This window comes from Colias philodice, chromosome 18, assembly GCF_061535455.1.
Source record: "Colias philodice isolate Cphi_HAF_F1 chromosome 18, ilColPhil1 Martin Lab GWU primary, whole genome shotgun sequence".
NCBI lineage: Eukaryota > Metazoa > Arthropoda > Insecta > Lepidoptera > Pieridae > Colias > Colias philodice.
This window is the reverse complement of record NC_143103.1, coordinates 10,091,212-10,115,567: the sequence shown is the minus strand read 5'-3', so window position 1 is coordinate 10,115,567 and position 24,356 is coordinate 10,091,212. Positions and strand designations below refer to the sequence as shown.

Here is a 24,356-nt window from a genome sequence, read left to right as displayed (position 1 = left end):
TATCACGAACATAGGCAAGGTAAATTATGTCGTAGCAGCTAAGTTTTCTATCAACTGACAATCGAATATCATATCTTCAGCCATTTTATAACCTCCCTAAGAAAAATGCATAACAGAACTACCCGGACTGGACTGAACTATTTGTCGTAGTTATGAAAAACTCACTACTATAAGAGACGAGACGAAAAACATCATATTACCACAGTAATAGTGACGAAACTCCCTACAGAACGTTAGAAAAAATTGGTTGTGTTTATTTGAGTGACTAAAGTCCGGTCGCGGAGCAGAAAGAATTTCGTACAATGACCTCTTTACCTACTGACAGTGGTCACAAACATTTTTGAATGAAGTGCAGTTTACATGAAATATTTGGAGGAGAAAATGTTTTTTACTAACTTATTAAATAAGGACAAAGCTAGTCGTCCGCTAAACGGATGAATAAAATAAATTAGTCGTCCGATTACCGGATGAATAAAATAATTTAATCGTCCGATAACATCTATTTATCTATATAGTTAGGTTATCAGGGTTTCTTTAGAGAACTGCCGCACGTATTATAGGTTTTTTGTGGGGGGAGGAGGGGGGAGGAGGGCACACGTTGGTATTTGATTTTTTTTTTGCGCGTCGACGGAGCCCCGCTTCGCGGGGCTCCTATTTCTGTGTAGTTTTTTTTTTAAGAAACCTAACCTAACCTAACCTAACGGCTAACCTAACCTAAACTTGATTTTTTTTTGCGCGTCGACGGAGCCCCGCTTCGCGGGGCTCCTATTTCTGTGTAGTTTTTTTTTAAGAAACCTAACCTAACCTAAACTTGATTTTTTTTTGCGCGTCGACGGAGCCCCGCTTCGCGGGGCTCCTATTTCTGTGTAGTTTTTTTTTAAGAAACCTAACCTAACCTAAACTTGATTTTTTTTTGCGCGTCGACGGAGCCCCGCTTCGCGGGGCTCCTATTTCTGTTTAGTTTTTTTTTTAAGAAACCTAACCTAACCTAACGGCTAACCTAACCTAAACTTGATTATTATTTGCGCGTCGACGGAGCCCCGCTTCGCGGGTCTCCTATTTCTGTGTAGTTTTTTTTTTAAGAAACCTAACCTAACCTAACCTAAACTTGATTTTTTTTTGCGCGTCGACGGAGCCCCGCTTCGCGGGGCTCCTATTTCTGTGTAGTTTTTTTTTAAGAAACCTAACCTAACCTAACCTAAAGGCTAACCTAACCTAAACCTAACCTAACGAATTAAGGGCGAATATCTCGGCCATTTTTGATTTTAGAGAAAAGTTGTTCCTATAAAACATGCTTATATTAGCGTAATCTTTACGATAAAATAATAATAAATAGGTGTTATAATGACACCAACTCCATCAAAAATTTTCGAAGTCCTGCGCCCCCTTTGCTTTAGTCCAACCCAACTAGCTTTAGTGTTAAAAGGTTATCTATTAATCCGAATAATCGGACGATTAAATTATTTTATTCATCCGGTAATCGGACGATTAAATTATTTTATTCGTCCGGTAATCGGACGACTAATTTATTTTATTCGTCCGTTTAGCGGACGACTAGACACTTCGATTAAATAAATGTCCTTTATTCATTTACAATACTTATTAGTTAGTTACATTTTAACTTTTTCAATAACCACGATATATTATATAAAAAAAAGTGTGCGTGTTCACACATAAGAAGTGAAACTTCTTTATGACCTTATTTTTCAAAAAATAATTTACTATATACAATATTACAGAAATACGTTAGTCTAACGCGCGATTTCGATATAGGCGGATTTTTATTGGACATAGAGAGTTTGAGGTTTATTCTTATAAATTTTGAATTCACAAAATCATAATTGAACACCTGACACCAATCAAGCAAACACAAACCTTACGCTCTCAGGTTAAAGGTTTACAATCCCTAAGGACGGCGGTCATTGCACATGTGCGAGCAAGACACATTATTTTTACGCGGGAGTGACAGTGACAGCTAATAACAGGTTAATGTACGAAATTCTTCCTGCTCCGCGACCGGACTTTAGTCACTTTCTTTGCATCAAATAAAGCATGGAAAAACTCATAACAGTTCCTAGGGGATATTTTATGACCTCTCTAAGGCATTTCACTACGTAGAACATTTCACTTTATTGCGTTAAGGTGATTGCAACGATCTGTTCCCAGCCAATATCCCGCTAGATGGCGCTGAATTCTACATTTCTAGTTTATTTGAGTTTTTGCGTAATTGGAATAGTCATCAAACCTAGGAATAGTCATGGCGGTTACTGAATATTATATTTTATTGAAATATGTTATATCATTGCCTTAAAATCCACCCAATTCGGTAAAATTATGCGTTTTAACATCTGTCATTGCATACAGGGTCGTTTACACACACAGACGTATACAAAAATGATAAAGATTTAACTCTAGATGGCGTGAATGTAAAGCGCGTCACACACGGTGAAGATACTACCTATAATATTTTATCTAATCTAGTAATATTTTATATTACAGTATCTTAAGGTATCCGGTATCAGCGTTCTGACCATCATTTTTCTTTTTTCGCTGTAGAACCGCCATCCTGTTACAAATGACCCACAAAGGAGAATGACCACGGGTGGTATCGGTAAAATTTTAGTTGTGCCACGTATTCGTTATATTGTTAATTCCTATTTGTATTTATAATGATCATATGTATCAATATTAAGTCTTAATTAAACCGGATAAATTGAAATAATAGTAAAAGTAAAAGTTTTTCTTTTGAAACATGTATGAACTTTCGCATTAGTAGGAAGTAGGATTGTTATAAAAATAAAAGTTATATTTGTTGGCGTAAACTATTTTATTGTAATTTTGGGAAATAAATAATGTCAAAATTGATTACCTACAATAAAACGCAGTTTTATTTTATTACCTACATTACACTATTGTTTTTTTTTTATCAAAACATGTATTTGAAGTAGCAAATATGATATTATGCTGATCCAAGCATTTTCACTCAAAACTAATATCACTAATGATTTGTAAAAGTAAATTATTTCAAAATACATTTCATAACCAACAAGTAAGAATAATTATTCATACAACAACAAATCAAAAACACTATTTACTATGGAAAAAAAACCAGGAAGGTGAAAAACATATTTACGATTTCGATGCACTCGACTTTTAGTAAAATAATAGGTAAAAATATTATTATGGTTTTGATCACAGACATATCTGTGGTTTTGATTTTAGCTACTAGTATCAGAAAGCTGCGTGTTCAATGCACGTCGGGGTCCCACAACTGTGGAGGAAGGAAGGTAGAATACCTCCATCGAATAAGTGAAGTTTCTCGACATACTCGATTTGCCGGCCGGCCTCAATGAAGATTGTCCGAAAGTTGTATATGTGCTCTGTAACGAAAAAATTTCGCTAGCGCGATTCAGAGTGAGGTGTCGTACAATATACCTAATGAAGTTTTTCATCTTTTTATTTTACTGCAAATACAAAATAAAAATTAAACAATGGTAATGTAAATTCTAAACAAACTACTACCAAAATACAATTAGAACAAAAATCATTTGACTTGTTTATTTCACCCAGAGGCCAGAGGCGGCTCGTGACAAAATTGTATAGGTGTTCACTTGAAATAAAACAACGAAAATACAATAGCGTTCGGGATGATTTATTACAAAAAAATGAGCACCACATTTTATAAATGTCTATAACACTAAAAATTACAAAGTACAGGCTATTTCAAAACGAATTCAATGACTAGGTATCAATAATTAGTAAATCACCGAATTTGCATTCGCGAGCGTAGGTATCCATAGTGTTTGTCACTGACGGTCACTGACCTCTATAACTTATAGTTATAGAGGTCAGTGGTGTTTGTTGTGTAAACATGTATGTATTTGAGTAGTTAGTAGCATATTATATTCTGAATTTCTGATCCATGCCTATTCACTCAAAACTAATAACACTAATGATTTGTAACAGTAAATTATTTCAATAGGTAGGTATTTGAACATTTCCCAACAAGACGTAAGAATAATTATTCGTAGGTATACAAGATACAATAACAAATCTAATACACTATTTATTATTTTATTATTTACTAGCGGTCCGCCCCGGCTTCGCCCGTGGTACATGTTTACGTTTTCTCTCCATAAGAAGCTAGAGAGCTAGCGCAAAGCTACCTGTATGTATTTGACCAGACCTGGATTTTTGTGTGTTGATTCCCCTATACCTACTATACATGAGATGAGGAGTCACTAAGCCCAGAGTGGTGGACGGGGCGCGCGCTTAGGTAAGACAGGTGGAAATTTTTGGCGAACTTTGAAACCATTTGACCACGTCTGCCATTTTGATATTTGAAAATAGATTATTATTACTATCGGAAAATAACAATGGCAGACCATTATCACGCGGATAACATTCTGGCAGACACTTATGAAAGTGCTGAAAAAAATACAATTTTGAAAGTATTTGACCAGATCTGCCATTCATATATTTTATTTATTAGGGTCTTAAAAACTTATTTTCGAAACGGCAGACATTTTCATTGCGTACAGACTTCAGCAGACAACAAAACTTTACAGACTTCAGCAGTCAACAAGACTTAGCTTCTACATGGTCAGATGTATATATGTATTACGTTCCCTGACCTTACATCAATGATTTACTTTATTAATGTTTTTATGGTCATTTACATTTAATTTTGAAAACTATGGAATAAAATTTATAAATTTGATGATACAAAACTAAATATACATTTGTAAAGAATCTCAAATATAAAGTTGTGTTGCAAATAACAAATCATCATTTAAATATTTAGTTTATTTCTTTATTTAAGAAACAATTAACAATTACAAAACAACATAAAAAAAACACGCATGCATTTATTGAAATGTTCATTCATCATCACTATCGTATGGCGTTGTGTGACTCGTCTTCATAATCCATTGAATCGGATTCTGTAAAAGTAAAACGTAAATTATATAATAAAAGAAATGAGTCATTATAAACTTACCTAGTAAGGCAATGCCTTTGATGTCGCACGATGCCGCCGCGCCGCCAGTGTAGGTACTTCTGCTGCTACATGAAAATATGCTAGGGTTGCAACAAATGGGAAATAAAACAATTGTGATTATTACTATTATGATGTAATCATTTATTCATATTATGTACATTCAAAACAATTGCTATTATTAAATCTGATGTAATTATTTTTTCATAAATATATAATTATTATTAATTACATAATATATTGCACTGTGAAATATTTACGTATCACTTTATTTTTGATGTTCTTAATTGTCTTTTATAAAATTTAAGTGACGCATTCGCATTGGGATCAACAATCCGATAAGAAAAGAATGGAGACAACATATACATAGCTTTGATTTCAATTCTACAGATACAAAATATACAATCTATCTAAAATGATACAACGGATGTTTCCTGCGTTTTCTCGTCAAAATACCGAAACAACGTAATTATTGTATAGTAGTTGGGCGTGAAAGTAAAAAAACAAATGAAAAGTGTTTTCCATATGATTATTTATTAAATTTACGCGATTAAGAATAATTTCAACGATACAATTTAGTAACCGAGAATTCAGAGGATTAAAGAAAATACCTGCCTGATCATTTTATCAAACTCTAAAAGAATTATGGTTATTTCGCATCACTCGGTTTATTAGTTTGGTAATAATTATTAAAGGTAGTTACAACCCTAGCCATTGAGTCGAACGGTAGGCAACACAATATCGACTTTGTGCGGGTACATATGGTACATTTCTTCTTGCTGTGAAGCGTAATTATTATTATTAAGATTTTTTAGGCTATTTTGAATCAGCTGTTCTAATTTAATTCTAGAAATTTATTAAAACGTGATTTTCTTAAAAGTATATTATGAGTTTATAAATACCTCAACCAATAGTTATTGTGTCCTATCCTCATTTCTTTATATCTTGGTAGTTAACTAAAGTGTTAAATTTACATAACCTCAACAACAACATTTACACTGCCACTGCACTAAAACTAAACTAACTAGCTCTCTAGCTATAAGAACCATCCTCGTACTTCAAGGGATATAATAAAAAAAGAATTATCGAAATCGGTTCAGCCGTTCTCGAGTTATGCGCTTACCAACACATTTTGCGATTCATTTTTATATATAAGACTAGCGGTCCGCCCCGGCTTCGCCCGTGGTACATGTTTACGTTTTCTCTACATAAGAACCATCCTCGTACTTCAAGGAATATAATAAAAAAAGAATTATCGAAATCGGTTCAGCCGTTCTCGAGTTATGCGCTTACCAACACATTTTGCGATTCATTTATATATATATATACTAGCGGTCCACCCCGGCTTCGCCCGTGGTACATAATATTTACGTTTTCTCTACATAAAAACCATCCTCGTACTTCAAGGAATAAAATAAAAAAAGAATGATCGAAATCGGTTCAGCCGTTCTCGAGTTATGCGCTTACCAACACATTTTGCGATTCATTTTTATATATGTATAAGATAAGATTATGTGAAAATAACCAGGAAGGTGAAAAACATATTTACGAAAACATAGTAACATAATATGGCTGTCGCTACAATAATTATATTTCAATTTTATCTTTTTATACCTAGTAGAACTGGCCGACGAATAAAAAAAATCGTATTAGAATAAATACAATAAATTACGGAACAAAAAAAGGATTGTAACATGATTGTAACTGAATTGAAATTGAATTGAAAAATTGAATTGAAATGTTTGTTTCTGGGCGCACCGTTTTCGACGACGCGACGCGCGACGTAAGCGTATAGGTATAGGTACCTACTTTGCTAAAACAAACTAATAAAATTGTGTGTCTGTCTGAAAATTCGGAAAAGCATATTTTGCAAGTTTGTAATTACTTTGATAGTTTACCGATTTATAATAATTGTAATTGTAATTGTATAATATATAATTTGCAATGTGGTGAAATTTCATAAAAATCACGGGCCAATTTTTTGTTTTGAATCCCACCGAAAATATAATTGCGTTATTAGAATAATTAATTACTATACCTACCCACGATCAATTATTACAATATAGTCTCAAATGCATACTAGAGAAATATTGCAATTTGATTCAATTAAAATGCATAGCATACAAAAATAAATTCACAACACAAGAAATTCCGCGCGCAAATCATAGCGCGTGTCAATGAAATCAAGAATGTTTTATATCAAGCCGACGCGGACGACGACGCGACGCCGAACAAAAGTACCTACGACGGACGACCACGCTTCGAGTTGCCAAACAACATGAGTAATAAATTGTTTACAAAAAAAACAAGTTTTCCATTTTTCTGTATGAGTAGACAGAACTTCAAAACGCCACCTGCTACGGTTTATATTATGAACGATTGTTATAAAAATAAAAGTTATATTTGTTGGTGTAAACTATTTTATTGATCAATAATTTTGGAATTTAAAATTGTCAACATTGATTACAATAAAACGCAGTTTTATTTTATTACACTATTGTTTTTTTTATCAAAACATGTATTTGAAGTACCATATAATATTATGCTGATCCAAGCATTTTCACTCAAAACTTATATCACTAATGATTTGTAAAAGTAAATTATTTCAATATACATTTCATAACCAACATGTAAGAATAATTATTATTATTCCTACCTACAACAACAAACCTAAAACACTATTTACTATGGGAAAATAACCAGGAAGGTGAAAAACATATTATTATTTACGATTTCGACGCACTCGACTTTTAGTAAAATATAGTAGGGAAACATAATATTATGGTTTTGATTTTTGCTACTAGTATAAGAAAACTGCGTGTTCAAACTACTTGTTTGTCTGTCTGAAAATTCGGAAGTACTTTGGTAGTTTACCGATTTATAATAATATTGTATATATCGTTGTTTAAAAAATATTCAAACACAATAAAATATGATATATGTACTGATTTATCACTGGTTTCAGTGATGAACTGATGAGTCAATTATAGCCACTATACTTTCGTCATACGTGTGTATGATTGATGTGATTTGCAACGTGGTGATATTTCAGAAAAATCACGGGTCAAATTGTCCCACCGAAAATATAACTGCGTTATAAGAATAACTATACCTACGATAAATTATACCTACATAATACAATATAGTCTCAAATGCATACTAGTGAAATATTTTATTTGAATCAATAAAATAAAAAAATAAATAAAAAATAATAATAATACAAAAATAAATTCACAACACAAGAAAATCCGCGCGCAAATCATAGCGCGTGACAATGAAATCAAGAACTTTCGAGCCGACGCGGACGACGAAGGAGCCTAACAAAAGTACCTACAATCATAGGCGGCTCGTGACAAAATTGTATGGCCGTGTTCACTTGAAATAAAACAACGAAAATAGGTACCTACAATAGCGTTAGCAGTACAAAAAAAATGAGCACCACATTATAAATGTCTATTTATACACTAAAAATTATAGAGTATTTCAAAACGAATTCAATTATTATTTAGCAATAATTAGAAAATCCCCGAATTTGCATTCGTGATCGTATTCATATTGTTTGTCTACACTAATATTATAAAGAGGAAAACTTTGTTTGTTTGTTTGATTGTAATGAATAGGCTCATAAACTACTGGACATTTTACCAATGTTTGCAAGTTTGTGATTACTTTGATAGTTTACCGATTTATAATAATTGTATACTTATATCATTGTTTAAAAATATTCAAACACAATATGATATAGGTACTGATTTATCACTGGTTTCAGTGATGAACTGATGAGTCAATGTTAGCCACAATACTAATCACTTTCGTCATACATGTGTATGAACTATGATTGATGTGATTTGCAATGTGGTGAAATTTCATAAAAATCACGGGCCAATTTTTTGTTTTGAATCCCACCGAAAATACATATATTACTAATTGCGTTATTAGAATAATTAATTACTATACCCACGATCAATTATTACAATTTACAATATAGTCTCAAATGCATACTAGAGAAACATTGCAATTTGAATCAATTAAAATGCATAGCATACAAAAATAAATTCACAACACAAGAAATTCCGCGCGCAAATCATAGCGCGTGTCAATGAAATCAAGAATGTAATTTTATATCAAGCCGACGAGCGACGACGCCGAACTAAAGTACCTACAGTACCATTTACCTTCAGTGTACAATACAGTTTACAGACCTACGACGGACGAACAATAATGAGTAATAAATAAAAAAAAACATAGTTTCTAAGGTCATTAGTTTTATTTTATTTTATTGTTATTTTCTTTGAACGATTGGAAATGAAATTACTCAATTTTTACACAGAACTTTGATTTATTAGAATTATGCTCATTATGCATAAGATAACGAACGCGAATGCACGACATCTAGCGCGTCAATGTCTAAACATCGCCTTTCGTTTAGACATTGACGCGCTAGATCTGTAATAAGTATATAGTCTATGCGCTAGATGTCGTGTTTCGCTTGGCAAAAGTCACGCACACTACTGTAGAAGTGTCAAATTTTTCCGGTATTTTACTGTTGTTTTTCTAAGTAAATATTGTAAATTATTGATTAAAAAGGTCGAACGCGCACACATTTCATTATAGAGAAGTGATAAAATGATTAGTTTTAAAGAAATAGTGTCTGTGTTAAGTGTTTAGAGGTAATCAAAAATGTATGGAGGGACGGTCGGAACATCAACCTTAACTCAATCACCATATAGAATTTAAGAACAAGCTCAGAACCTCTTAGCCTCATATCTTCATAATAGGATACAGACCGTCGTTGTTCATGGAGAAAGTTCTAGCGGTGCGTCAATTAACATTGGTGTTCCGCAGGGAGCTACTTTAGGTCCCTTCTTGTTAGAGCTTATGGTAAGCGCTAAACAAAGTCTAGTTAAATAAATAAATGTATGAGTTTAAGGTCGATCAATTCGTTCCATTTTCCGTCTTAGCGATAAACCGCCTATTTAGCTCGACTCTGTCTTTCTTATAATTAATTTTGTTACTATTATTTTGGCACAATAAAAATATTGTTGTCAGTTTGTTTACTACGACTACCCCTTACCTTCACAAGTCTCCTCTGCAAGTACCCTGTTTCTGCAGTTTTAACAGCAGTATCCACGAGCCCCTCCCGACCACCCATTGTGTGGAAGAAAAACTCCGTCGGTGTTAAGCCTGTGTAGAAACTGTTCTCGACGAAACCACGAGCCGCTGGGATCTTTGCTGTTTGGAGAAAAAAGATAAGGATTGAAATATCCGAGTTTGTTGCCAGTTATTTGACAGTAGTTTAAAAAAAAGACTTTTCCTGAATAATTTTCGTGAATAAATTTCGTGTATTGCATTGCATGTTATTCATTCACATTAATTATGAAACTCATTGAAGAATTGATATACTTTGGTAATTTATTACGCGGGCGTAAAAATCGAAGTGAAGTAGGGTATAAACATTCAAGAAATAAACCTACAATTCAATAGTGCAACTTAAAAAGAATGATTAATAAAAATTCTGAATTCTGTAGAATATAACCAATGCTACTTACAGTGTCTCTCGAAATGTGGTAGCGATCTATCTTCGAAGCCATTCGGCACTCTTTTACCGTTCAAAGCCTGCTGGCCCACGCACGCGATCATCTGAGAGATATTAATGTTCGAACCTGTAAACAAATATTTTAATTTATTTATAAAAATAATTTAATAAGTATTTTTCTTTTCTTTTTTTTTATTAGTCACTATTGACTCCTCATTGAATTCCTTTTCAACAAATATAGCTCAAAAATATTTATAAATAAACAAGACGTTTTTAAAAAAAACAGGTGACAATCAGATTCCTACTATAAAAAAACTTGTGAATTATAACATAATCAGTAACTCTATCATCCTTTTCTAACATAAACACATTCCTAATTTTGTTATTAATACCTTTAGATCCACTTTGAGCCATAATAAGTGGAGCATTGGTCGGATGCAACTCTCTAAAACACGCTTTGGCCGCCAACTCTCTGTAATAAAATAAAACTTTCAGAAGAAAGAATATAATACGTCGTCAAATGATTGTAAACAATTAAGACTAATGTGCCTTTGAGGGAGATGTGCAATTCTTCAAGCCCTTTACAGGCAAAATGTGATCATAATGTTAACTATTGCACAAGGAAGCAAGCGGTCTCACTTTTCTGTACACAAAATTATAAATGAGTATACAATTTTCAAACCCTTACAATATGCAATTCAAATGCTATTCCTATTACCCCCACCCCATATTCAAGCATATCTATACTAATATTAGAAAGCTGAAGAGTTTGTTTGTTTGGACGCGCTAATCTCAGGAACTACTGGTCCGATTTGAAAAATTCTTTCGGTGTTAGAGCCCATTTATCGAGGAAGGTTATAGCCTATAGGCTATATATCATTACGCTAAGACCAACAAAAGCAGAGCAATGCGGGTGAAACCGCGGGGCACAGCTAGTTAAAATATACCAGGAAAAAGTAATAAACGCTTTTTAAAATTAGAACTTAATAAGTCATAAGCACCAGGTTACTCCAAGTTTAAGATATTACCTGATGCTGCTCAGCTCGCTCAGCATGACAGCTTCCAGGGTCTCCTCCATGCTGCATCCGGGCTGACACTGGAGAGTGCCTTTCTCCATTTCCAGGATGTAGCCGTCGCATTTGGAGTACCTGGTAAAGAATATTATGTATAATAAAATATGATGGGTTTTGATATTTTTTTATTAGGTTCGTAATGAATAAACAACAGTTGGAAACGAAGAAAAATCTAAAATATTTCACCAGTCATTATTTACAATTATTACTATAATATTTGTCATCAGCCTATTTGGTTTCTTGCAGTTTCTGCCCATTTTAAGTCTATTATCCAACACGTAAAGGCCAAGATGATAAAATATACAATAAGTTTTTTTTTAATGTATGATACATACCCAGACTCCAGCAGTTTATTCTTTGCCTCTATAAGCTTCTTGCCCGGCGTTACGTCAATAATTCCAAAACTGAAGCCGCGATTCATCATATAGTAAGATGCCATACGAGCCAATCTATATAACAAATAAATAAGATAAAAACATTTAGTAGTTTTTAAGCGACTTCCAAAGGTGAGCACATTTTATACTTTGATTAATAGATATTTTGCAAAATAGACAAAAGAGTTGGCCATTATAGTTTTTTATTTTTATTTTTATGTAACCGACTTCAAGATCCCCAATTAATCTTATACAGTTTGAAAGCTGAACTATCTAGAAATATAAAGCAGAACTCAACAATGAAAAAAAATTTAAGGTAATGTATTTTAGACCCATATAAATATATCTTATATATTTACCTCCACATTCCTCTAACAGCATATTCCTCTCCCCAATCCCTTAGCAGAATATAAAAGATGCTGGTCTTCGTACCAGAGCCTAGGGTGCTCTTATCCATAGACCCACAGAGCAGTTCAGAATTACGAATTATCACATCTACGAAAAATTTATGTCAATTATAATATCAGAATAATCATCACAAGACGAAATACTTCATGACGTGCTGCGATCATACAAAAACTTAAAACTGTCTCCAAATATGGTTATAAAATTGATGTCGTAAGGAACTAGCATTATGCATAAAACTCATAACTTTAAGCTATTTTCACAAAACGTACCAAAAGCAATAAATATTACAGGCTTAAACTAACTGGCCAATACACACCAAAGTAAATTCAAACTTATGCGCACGAGATAAAGTTGTGCAACAAAATTCCAATCTGGAGTTAAAATACATGTTAAATATTTTTCGTTATTTTAAAAATATAAATTACTAGCTTACCGCCCGCGGCTTCGCCCGCTTTATCTAAAACCTAATAAATTATATACTAAAACCTTCCTCTTGAATCACTCTATCTATTAAAAAAATTGGTTGTTTGTAAAGTAGGTTTACGATCGAGATGTTTACGTGATAACGTCTTATTGGTGGCAGCGCTCGAGATGAGACGGGAGATCGGTCCGTCTCTCTCTCGTTATACCTGCGATCGCGCTCGTGAGGTTTTGGTGTGACACAAGTTTCTGAACATATCACCCGACTAAAACGATTTTAAAAACGTTATCACGTTAAAAAACCGCATCAAAATCCGTTGCGTAGTTTTAAAGATTTAAGCATACATAGGGACAGAGAAAGCGACTTTGTTTTATACTATGTAGTGATAGTGATACTCACATGAATCTTGCACGCACATGTCCTTATTACTGGTGTAGTTTTTGCCTTTTGTTTCTAAATTCGCCTTCACCTTGCACTCTTTATTGGGCTTCATTATTAAACTGAAAAAAAAAAGGTCTTTAAATATTAAAGTGTTTCACTACTTTAGGTTTAAGAGCTATGGCCAAAAAATATACTGTTGAAAAGAACATACAAAACATTGTCATTATTTTATTTTAAAATAGAAAGGACTATCTTCTCCGCACGCAACTTCAAAACACATTTAAACCTACCTAAATATCGACTAACTTCCAAAACCCACACATAATAATTATGTACCTAAAAATCTGCTTTTCTACCTAAAATCCTGTTTTCCTACCTAAAAATCTGTTTCCCGGTCCACAATTTCCTCGGTTTGAGTATAGCCGGTGGGGGCATATCCACACGCATGTTGGCATCAGGTCCGGCGAGCAGACAGCTGGCGAGCTGCTGGGCTTCCTCGCGGGTGAAGAACGAGTCCCGCTGGGTGATGAGGTAGCCACCGGTGATGAAATCCTGGGTAGCTGCTATGAGTAGTTCACCGTTCCGAGGAGTGACAAGATTCGATTTGTTCTGGTGAAAGGAATGTGTAAATTTTTGTGTAAAGGGTAAGAAAAAAGTAATAAGACATTGCATAGCTAACAAAGGTTCATGCTCGTAATAAAAAAGCAACAGGAATACTTTTTCTCTTTATTAAATAAATAAAATACACAATAATTAACAATAATTGACTTTTTAAGTGGTACACTTGGCCATTTTAAGCCTCATATTAAGAAGTAAAATCACAAATAGGCAGATGTAGTAAATTTCCAGCTATCAGTATTTTAAGATTTGACATTTTATCGACTTAAAAAAGGAGCATCTAAATAAACTCACTCCCATAAGTATGAGTGCCTCGGCCCTCGCTTCCTCAGTCTGCGGAAGATGCATGTTCATCTCATCTCCATCAAAATCTGCGTTGTATGGCGTGCACACACATTCATTGAATCTATTGTATAAAGTAGAAAAACTGCGATTTAAAATCAAATAACACAGACTTTATTCTAGCAGAGGACGGTGAAAATTTGGCCATTACAGTTTTTACCCCCAAGTCATGGTTATACAAAATTTCATCTTAGCAATAATAGATAATGGACCTTTACAGTAAAAAATGCACTAGAAAATTTGACTCTGTTTTAAATTAATACAAAATATAGACTTTATTCTAAATACAATAAGGTACAAATTCGCATGAAAGCTCGCAAATAAACTGTATATAATATCTTATTACCTGAAAGTTCTCTGCGGCTGGACCTTAGCCCGATGACACATGATGGACAGCTTGTGTAAAGATGGCTGCCGGTTGAACAGCACCACGTCACCGTCCACCAGGTGGCGCTCTACTATGTCTCCGCACTACGAGATAGAGTATGTCTTTTATGACTTATAAAAAAAAACTTAAAATTTTAAAATTTAACTTGACTTTGAAATTGGATATGAGTTGAATCTGAATTCCATTCGAATTTCAAAACCAATTTCCCCCACCAATCTCCACCACCCACCTTAAGCTCCTGCGCGATCTTCTCCCTGTTCCCGTACTTCAAGTACTTTTTATGCGCAAGCCCACGCTGTTGCACATAATTCGCCCCCGGATGTGCATCCGGGCCCGCGCACACGAGCGCGCGCAGCCAGCGCAAGTTGGCGGGAAACACTCGCTCCGGGTATGTGAGGGTCTTCGCCACGTGGACCGGCACGCCCACCTGAACGAATAACGTAAAATAAAATAAAATCAACAACCTTATTGTATCTTCTTATCTAAAACATACTACAGTGAAACTTGGTTAAGTGGGACCTGGATAAGTGAGAAACCTCCATAACTGGAACTCATGCTGAGGTCCCAACACTTTGGCACTGAATTACCTCTGTTAGTGGGACGAGGTAAACCTCTATATCTGGGATTTGTTCTTTCGATTTATCATCATAGTTACCTCTATAACTGAGACAGCGAGTAAATTTTATATGCATAAACCTCTGTAACTGAGATAACATTGTTTGTTTACTCATTCTTATTCTACCCACAAATTCCACACGTAATTCCAAGTACGTAAGTACAAATTTTGAGCTTCAATTACCTTCAGTTTTAGTTTCACTTTACTATCATACAGATTTTTATTTGAAAAATGTCAAATTATTATTGGAACCCTCTGTAAATGAGACGGATATTTATTTATACCTGTATATCTGAGACACTGGGTAAGTGGAATACCTCTATAAGTGAAACGAAATTGCAGGTCCCTTGATGTCTCACTTAACCAGGTTTCACTGTACAAGCTGCGCTCCGCGGTTTCACCCGCATTGCTTCGCTCCTGTTGGTCTTAGCGTGATGATAATATATAGCCTATAACTTTCCTCGATGAATAGGCTATCTAACACCGAAATAATTTTTCAAATCGGACCAGTAGTTCCTGAGATTAGCGCGTTCAAACAAAAAAACAATCTCTTCAGCTTTATAATATCAGTATAGATTACGATATCCCTTTCCACCCGAGCTGAATCAATCGTGCATCTGACTTTGAAAAAATCCTGAGCACACACCAACAGGTTTTCCGCGACGCAACCGACGTCGATCGAACGTGCATGTTATGTACTTCAACGTAAAAAAGATTACCATGACCTCGTGACCGGCCAGTTGACCACAGCTTCGTTCAAAGATGGCTGCGTTTTTCGGTGGGAAGCGCGCCTCGCGTAAGTATTTTTTACTATTTGTTTTTGTACGGTAAATAGGCATTATTTTTGGCTTTTTCCATAGACAAAGATCCTATCTAATAAAATAAAATGGCTGTACGATAAAAGCATGCAGTAGTAAGCAATGGCTAGGGCCGAAACTTAAATATGCACATTCGTGTGCCTTCGGTTGTTGGCCGGAGGTATAGATTGAAAGTGTGTGGTTCCGTTATTTGGTTTGTTTCCTCCAATTTAAGTTGTTTTATGTTTTTTTTCTACTTTAATTTTTGTTTTTAGGCATCTCCTTGAACGAAGACCAGATTTCGAATGTTTTGGAGACTTTAGGCGATGGAAATGACTCAGAAATAGAAGAAATTACTGATTTGGATTGCGAAGGTCCCCAATTCGATCCCTCTTTCTTCGAAAGGATGTATGATGACTGTGACGAAGATGATGATGAGGCTGACAAAGAGGGGATCCCTGACTCAACTATTGAAATGGAACCCAGGAGCAATTCAAGGCCCGTCTTTAGCGTCAGGCCAACTGCAAAGGTAACTAGGACTTCCACAAATAAAAAAAGACCCACGTCTGCTAGTCTTCGTGAAGAATCTCGACCGGGACCTTCTTCTCCATCGGGCCCACCTTCTGTCGCTAGATCCAGGTCTTCCGGACCCAAATCAACACGATCCACCAATGCTGTAGCTGCACAACCTGGACCTAGTTCCTCAAGCTCATCCAGGCGCAAGTCATCTTCCAGATTGGTATATATACAACTAAGGCAATCTAGAAATGTGGCTGTAGCAGATGTTTCAGCTCAAGAAAGTAGTCCAGCTAGACTAGCTAGATCCGAGCCTCAGTCTTCTCGCCCTGACACTTGGAAAGCGGTGTCTTTCCAAGACAAGCCACATGATTATGAGGACACTCCTGTTAGGCCAGTTCGAGATCCCATGGATTACTACATGGAATACTTTGACGATCAGTTCTTTGAGCATGTCAGTGTATGCACCAATAACTATATCCTTCGAAAGACTGGAAGAGAGCTGAAAACGACTGAGATAATGAAATTGATCGGGGTTCATGTAATCATGGGCTGTATTCCATATCCACGACTTTCAATGTACTGGCGATCAGGTTTCTCTCAAAGTTCTGATACATTTCTGCGATCTCGCCTTGGTAAATTCTTGGCGGGCGTACAAAATTGACTGTCAAGCCAACAATCTGCTTCGAAAAAATACCATGGACCTGCTGGATTTCCGTCTGGAAATAGGAGATGTTCTGATAAGGACACCTCACAAGAGACGTCGCGAATCTGGTGATGATGATATCCTAGAGGTTGTCGCACCTAAAAAGCACCGCAAGGCTATGAAACCAGCAACCACATTGCGCTATGATGGTTACGACCATCTACCAATGTCAGATGACTTGAAATCGCCAAGATTCTGTTAAAATGAGACTTGCAAACATACATTTTTACATTGCATCAAATGCAACACATATCTTTCCATCGCACGCAACCAAAACTGCTTCAAAGATTATCATACTAAGCAGACCTAAGTATTTTGATAGTGATTTTCCTAAAATGTTCCTAATTAGACATAAGTTGATGAAAACTGTAGTTACTGATTAGGCTGATTAAAAAAATTAAGACTTATATTACTAAATAAATGTTGGTTCTTGATAATTGATGTTGATTTTTGCTAATAAATGTTGATTCTATGATAAAACTGTTTTATAATTCCTTCAAGTTTTCGAACATGCACGATCATGCATATAGCAACTTATTCCTGAAATGCACGATCGTGCATGTCATTTTCCGGGAAACTGTGCTTTTCCGATTTTTTTCCTTATTTTTCTTAGAGCTTATTAGGTATCATAAATTGGCTCCATGTGTTTTTTTTACGAAATTCGAAACTTTTTTCGGCCGGGTGGAAAGGGATATACGACGATAGGTATATTTTGCATATTTAATATTATATCATATCATATATCATCAATCTCGCAAATCGCCTCAGTTTCCTTTCAACAGTGTCTCTAGAGTCAGTCGAATACACATCTAGCCGCGCGCACCGCGCGTCGAACGCATGATCAGTGATTGAAGCGATGTTGCCACGCCGCACGTCGAACGCAAAATAAGTGAATGATGCGACGTTGCCGCGCCGCACACGAACGCGTAATGACAATGAGCCAATAACGCGACGTTGCCACGTCTAACAAAACAGTGTAAATTTAAAAAAGACCGTGTTTGCCGAGCACTGAGCACTGAGAAGTTTCACTGCAAAAATATTTTTTACCCGAAAAACCAAACCAATACTATAACTCCACTGTCCCGCATAACGTCATACCTCCTGTATCTGCAAGTTGGGGTCGGGCGATATAACAGTCCTGCTGGAGAAGTCAACTCGCTTGCCTGATAGGTTGCCCCGGAATCTGCCCTGTTTGCCCTTGAGACGTTGGACTAGACCACGACCGGGTTTTTTTGGCTGTGGGGAGAGAGAAATAGATAGTTTTATTAAATTTTATTTTCAAGTACTTTATTGTTTGATTCAAATGAAAAATCACGATAAGGATAAAAAGACATATTGGCTTAAAATATAATATGCGGTAAAGATATTATAGCGAAACATGTGGGAAAAGAATTACTACTATTAAAACGTCGTAGAGTCAAAAAATGTCCGGGCGGCCTTGTATAAAACATTCACTCAAATTAGCACCTTATTTCGTTGCAGTAATGTTCAAAGTCTATTGTATCGCTCATGAGAAAACTGCTTAATACACACATAGGCAGAGTTTTTCATCTGACAATTTTTAAACATGATCATGAGTCTATTTGTTTATAGTATGTCAATATGCTAATTATTTAAATTCTATACATCTAGCTCTCTATCTATCTCTTTCCCATCCTACCTATCCAAGCTATATACAACTACATCCCCATACTTTACCTGCATAGACAGCGGTATCCCCGACATCTCGCTATTGATATACAATGCACAGTGCAACTGTAGATAGTCCCAATCCTCTTGTACAAGCTCCGACTTGCCGCCGCTCGCCACGTGGCGGGCTATGACGTCATTGATTAGCAGGATCTCGGACTGCTTCATTGTTAGATCGTCTTCGTTGCTAGAATATTGTTTTTACTTCTTATAGTGTGTAATTTTTGTTGGAACGGCACGGGTAAATTATTAGATCTATTTGGATGGAGTTTACAAGTTTATAGATTTCTGTATTGGTTCATCTTTCTAAGGTAATAAAGGCTTCTGGCAGGAGCAAGATCTTTATGAGCGTCAGTTGAAAAGTTTACGTATTTATGCAGAATACTTAGTTTTATAGCAAATCCAAAACGGAGATTTGTTTTATAGCAAATCCAAAACGGAGATTTGTATAGAGTAGTAGAAAACAAAAATATAAAAATTGGAGAAAACATAACTTTTATAAATTTATTATTAACCAGGCAAAGTTTGTGTAGCATTCATTTTAATTCTATTATTCGGCAGACATTTCGCATTTTTCCTATCAATTGGTTTAAAAATTAGGTAACTCACGTGCCCGCCTTAATATCGGAAGCCACACTGGGCCTGATGCAGAGCGGCGGTACCGGCAAACGCGTGAGAATCAGATCCTCGGGCCTGGAACTCTTGACGTTCATTCCGAGGAGTGGAATATCTTGTTCCGGGATGCGACGGAATAGGTTGATTACCTGTAGGAGTCTTTTTTTTAGTATGAAAAATATTTTTTATTTAATAAATTAATTTTTTTAACTATTCGAATTAAACAAGAATCACTGTAAAAATAGGCTAGTGTATTTCTTCATATTGATACCCTGCATATGAGAATAGAAAACTTAAAAGAGAAATATGTTTGACTCTAAATATCTGAAATAGCATCGATTAGGAATTTTTAGACAAGTAAAACAGGCCAAATAAAACAATTTTCAATTTTTTTTCTGTCCATCTGTAGTCCTATGCGTGCGCGAACAAAAACGCGGCACAGCTCGTATTATTATACGTAAAAAGCTTTCGGACTTACCTCCAACGGATTCATTTCAATAACAATATTGCCAGTACCTAGCATTGAAGCCAGTTCCTTATTAGATTCTTTCGCTTCATTGAACTCGCTCAGAACACTCCTAACTAACGGGTCACTTGGTTTCTTATTCCTATACTTCTCATGAACAATTTTCAAGATTCCCGCTGAACTTTTCTTGACCACTCCATTAATAGAGTCACAGTGGGGACATTTGGTGCACGTCTTCGCCTTTTTCAAGACAGCAGCTCGTAAGTTCTTCTTGTGTAGATACGAAATTTCGGGATTCATGAATTTGCGGCGATATGACTTCTTTAGTGGTTCAGCAAGCATGACTTTTGCGCAGTTCTGTAAAAAAATATTGTTTTATGTTTCCTATGATACAATATAGATAAATTGTTAGGATTTTCTGTTGTTTAAAAAAATAAGAGAAATTCAGTCTTTAAACTTTTTACTCTCCCTTAATAACAACCATAACCGTAAGAACAAAAAACATCTAATTATTTAAGTCTGCAGCAAAGTTTGAAACTAGAGCCATGTTGCAATTTTATGTGCAAACTCCTAGGTTGTTGAATATTAATACAAATACATACATAATAAGAATCCTACAGGAAAACTACAAACACCACTTACCTTGCAAATAGTCTGCAGAATGGTGATTATAGATCTAAAGTAGCCCACATGGAATACAGGCAAGGCAAGCTCGATGTAACCGTAGTGGCCCACACAGTCTGCAAGACCAAGGCCACAGGTCTCACAGTTTGCGTCTTTTTGATTTGTCCCCTTGAAAATAAATTTGTATTTTGTGTATATTAAATTTGTATATAACATGAAGGTTATTTTAGAGGGTACTAAATAAAAAATGTAAAAGAAGGCACTTGATGAAAACAATTTTTTTTATAATTATATCTTATATATAAAAATGAATCGCAAAATGTGTTGGTAAGCGCATAACTCGAGAACGGCTGAACCGATTTCGATAATTCTTTTTTTATTATATTCCTTGAAGTACGAGGATGGTTTTTACGTAGAGAAAACGTAAATATGTACCACGGGCGAAGCCGGGGCGGACCGCTAGTATTCCAATAACAATATTGCCAGTACCTAGCATTGAAGCCAGTTCCTTATTAGTATATTAATACAGGCTTGGATTATGGCAAACACATTAACCTACTTATGATTAAAAATAATTGGAATGTAGAACTTCCAATTTTTAGAAGTTTATTAAACATTGTTTTGTTAATTATAAACTTACCATTCTCCTATCAAGGACTCCATAACTAGCTGGTACTCTTTGCCCATCTTGAGCATATAAGTTCTTTGTTATCACTTGTATGTTAGCAGCCAGCTGTATATCCGATGCACTGTCCACATTGAAGGTAACTTGAGATCTGAAAAATGTATTAAGAGCATAATGCAGTATAGAAAAAACTTATAATAGATGCGAAATTTTGTTAAAATGTTATTTCTATCTACACAAATTTTTATTATTACAATATTTTTTCTAATATTGAGTTTCGACTCCAAAACAACAGAATTAATGTGAATGCAGGTTATAAAAGTAAGGTACCGAATTCTCCCACACTTTTTTACTGTGTGCATGATACTTTTTTTTATTAAATAATACTATTTTAAAGGCTTGCGTTGTATGTAAATATTTTATAAGCTTTATTAATAAAAATCAAGATAAATATTTTGTAAACATAACCTCACTTACATCTTTCTACCCACATATGTTTCACGGTATTGTTCTTTAGGCATATTTCAGGCACTTTAACATATAGTAAATCTGAAAAATATTTGTAGGCGTAAGATTTTATTTCATTCCTACTTGTTTTTATTTTTATTTTTCGTGTTTGGCCATAGGTAAAGGAACTTCAGTTCGTATTTTGAAAATGTCAACTGTCAAGTGCAGTCAACATGTACAACAACAGAATATTTAGAACCTTAGAGTATAGTATATCTATAGAGTGCGAACAACCAAGTGGGAACAGTAGGCACAGGTGGGAACAACACGACGTTCCCGCCGCGAGCGCTCGTAGTCGTGGTTGAGTGCTGTCGAAGTGCGTGGCTCCGGAATTTTTTTCATATTTACGAATAAACATGGTGAAATATGTGCAGTTCTATCTTGCAAAAACGATACTAGAAAATACACAAAAATGAAATCCAGTATCACATTTCATCAGTAAGTCGATTGTTATACTTTTTTTTATGAAAATAAATCTAGCATCGCGGGGGTGAAGGGGAGGTGGGAGGTGGACACACGCAGGCTCGCTCGCGCGCCTCACTGCCGCCATGTTATTAATTCTTTGATGTTATCGTAGTGATGTGACCTGATCAACGCTTTACTCGATATAAAGTTTACTAGAAGAACTATATTTTAACAAATTATTTATTTTTAACGTTAAAATTAAAACTCTTTTAAAAATGTATTAATATAAATAAATTTGTGGTGTGTTTTGTATGATACACTTTCTAATATTATGAATGCGAATGTATTATAGTGTAAATGTAAAGTATGTAATTTTACGATAGGTATATTTTCTGAACCGCTAAATTGAATTTGAAGATTTTGATAGTAGAATGGATAAAATGAAATAATTTTTTTTTTAATATTATTTATTATAGTTATTATCATTTTAAATTATTAATTATTTCTTATTTTTATTTAACATTTTTAAAACATTATTATTATTGTTTGATTGATTATTAAAGAAATAGCACTAAACCCGACCTTTTATTTTATTAACTTTATTATTTGCAAAGTACTCACGTTTTTCTGATATTCCAATTAAACATATTTTTTTAAAGTACTTATAATTAAGAGAAGAAATATTCAAATGGAATAAACAAACTTAATTCAGTTGGTAAACAAATTTAAAATTACATATTTATTAATATATTTTTCCTTTAATAACTTATTGAACATAAAATTTACTTATGATACATATTTATTTACATAACTTATCGATAGTTCAACACGCAATTGATACCTACCCATCCCTATTTGTCACACACACATCGATATAGTATCTATAGCTCATCTGCCTACGATGCGCACTATGCAATTTGTGCAATACACGCGCTCTATACTATTCGAAAAAATTAGGAACCTATATATTACTTGCTCTGTGTTACTAGAACGTGACTAGAACAAAATCAGTTTAGACCGGACTCTCAGTGGAGTTTCGTTTGCAAAAATCGCGGACCTAAATCTGACTTCTGATATATATTGTATAGATCCCAGACATCCTATATACAGATGTTGCCAACCAGTTTTGTGGTCCCCCTGCCCGCACCCCGGTAATTAAATATGGCATACAAAGAAAAAAATAAAAATTTCCAAAACATGCCGTGTGGGGTATCAAATGAAAGAGCTTATTGAGTAGATCACGAATATATAGCATACTATATACATTTCTTACACTTTCTCTAAGATTTTTTAGAAAATTTACGAAAATGGTCCATTTTTGAGTTAACTTTAAACCACTATAGATTGAAAACTCATGAATATATTTTTTAAATTATTATTTTAAATAATTAACAATAGTCCATTGTTTACGATTCAATATTTCGTACAGTGAAATAGTTGCATGGGGGAGTGGGGGGAGCATTCAAAGATGGCGAGTATATTTTCAAGTTCATATAGTATATAGTTATTTTCATCAAATCCACCACATAGCTCACTTATATTATATTACGAACTATTGAATCATAAACAATGGACTGTTGTTAATTATTTAAAATAATAATTTAAAAAATATATTCATGAGTTTTCAATCTATATATTCGTGATCTACTCAATAAGCTCTTTCATTTGATACCCCACATGGCATGTTTTGGAAATTTTTATTTTTTTCTTTGTATGCCATATTTAATTACCGGGGTGCGGGCAGGGGGACCACAAAACTGGTTGGCAACTGCATCCGTCTATAGGATGTCTGGGATCTATACAATATATATCAGAAGTCAGATTTAGGTCCGCGATTTTTGCAAACGAACATCTCCTTGGAGCCTGCTCTAGTTAGGTATCCAAAAAAACAATAAAGTATAATGGTATAAATAGGAAATTATCGTTTATTGTCATTTTAATCGCAGGAACAGGAATGCCTAGTTACTATAACCTTCTATTACCGTAACGAATGGTAAATTAATTAGTTTTTTTTTAACAATAAAATTAAGTATTTCACACTCTTCAATATTAATTATTTAGGTAACACAATTAACATTTTGTCTAACATTAATTAATCATTAAAACATTTTCAATTATTTTTTTTGTATACATCACACAAGGCATGGTAGATTTTTGAAGGAGTGTATCCCAGTTCATATCCCTTTCCCTCTCCCTCCCATTCCCTCTATATTACTATACTCTTTGGTTCATATGTTTCTGGCGTACCGCGTA

General features: G+C 34.7%; 1 protein-coding gene across 1 annotated transcript in view; it reads right to left on the bottom strand.

Moving 5' to 3' along the window:
- Polr3A (RNA polymerase III subunit A) overlaps nt 1-21,852 on the bottom strand; it is a 28,702-nt gene extending 6,850 nt beyond the window's left edge. Inside the window, exons 1-18 of the mRNA XM_089706790.1 lie at nt 21,669-21,852; nt 21,207-21,342; nt 20,585-20,734; nt 19,955-20,299; nt 19,471-19,625; nt 18,871-19,048; nt 18,271-18,408; nt 14,767-14,964; nt 14,496-14,620; nt 14,102-14,213; nt 13,566-13,798; nt 13,208-13,308; nt 12,339-12,474; nt 11,941-12,054; nt 11,561-11,680; nt 10,925-11,004; nt 10,546-10,659; nt 10,071-10,228 (exon numbers count right to left, since the gene is read on the bottom strand). Coding sequence (XP_089562916.1) covers nt 10,071-10,228; nt 10,546-10,659; nt 10,925-11,004; nt 11,561-11,680; nt 11,941-12,054; nt 12,339-12,474; nt 13,208-13,308; nt 13,566-13,798; nt 14,102-14,213; nt 14,496-14,620; nt 14,767-14,964; nt 18,271-18,408; nt 18,871-19,048; nt 19,471-19,625; nt 19,955-20,299; nt 20,585-20,734; nt 21,207-21,342; nt 21,669-21,712 — 2,637 coding nt within the window. The 5' untranslated portion in view covers nt 21,713-21,852. The remainder of the gene's footprint in view (nt 1-10,070; nt 10,229-10,545; nt 10,660-10,924; nt 11,005-11,560; nt 11,681-11,940; nt 12,055-12,338; nt 12,475-13,207; nt 13,309-13,565; nt 13,799-14,101; nt 14,214-14,495; nt 14,621-14,766; nt 14,965-18,270; nt 18,409-18,870; nt 19,049-19,470; nt 19,626-19,954; nt 20,300-20,584; nt 20,735-21,206; nt 21,343-21,668) is intronic.
- Nucleotides 21,853-24,356: the final 2,504 nt, after the last annotated feature.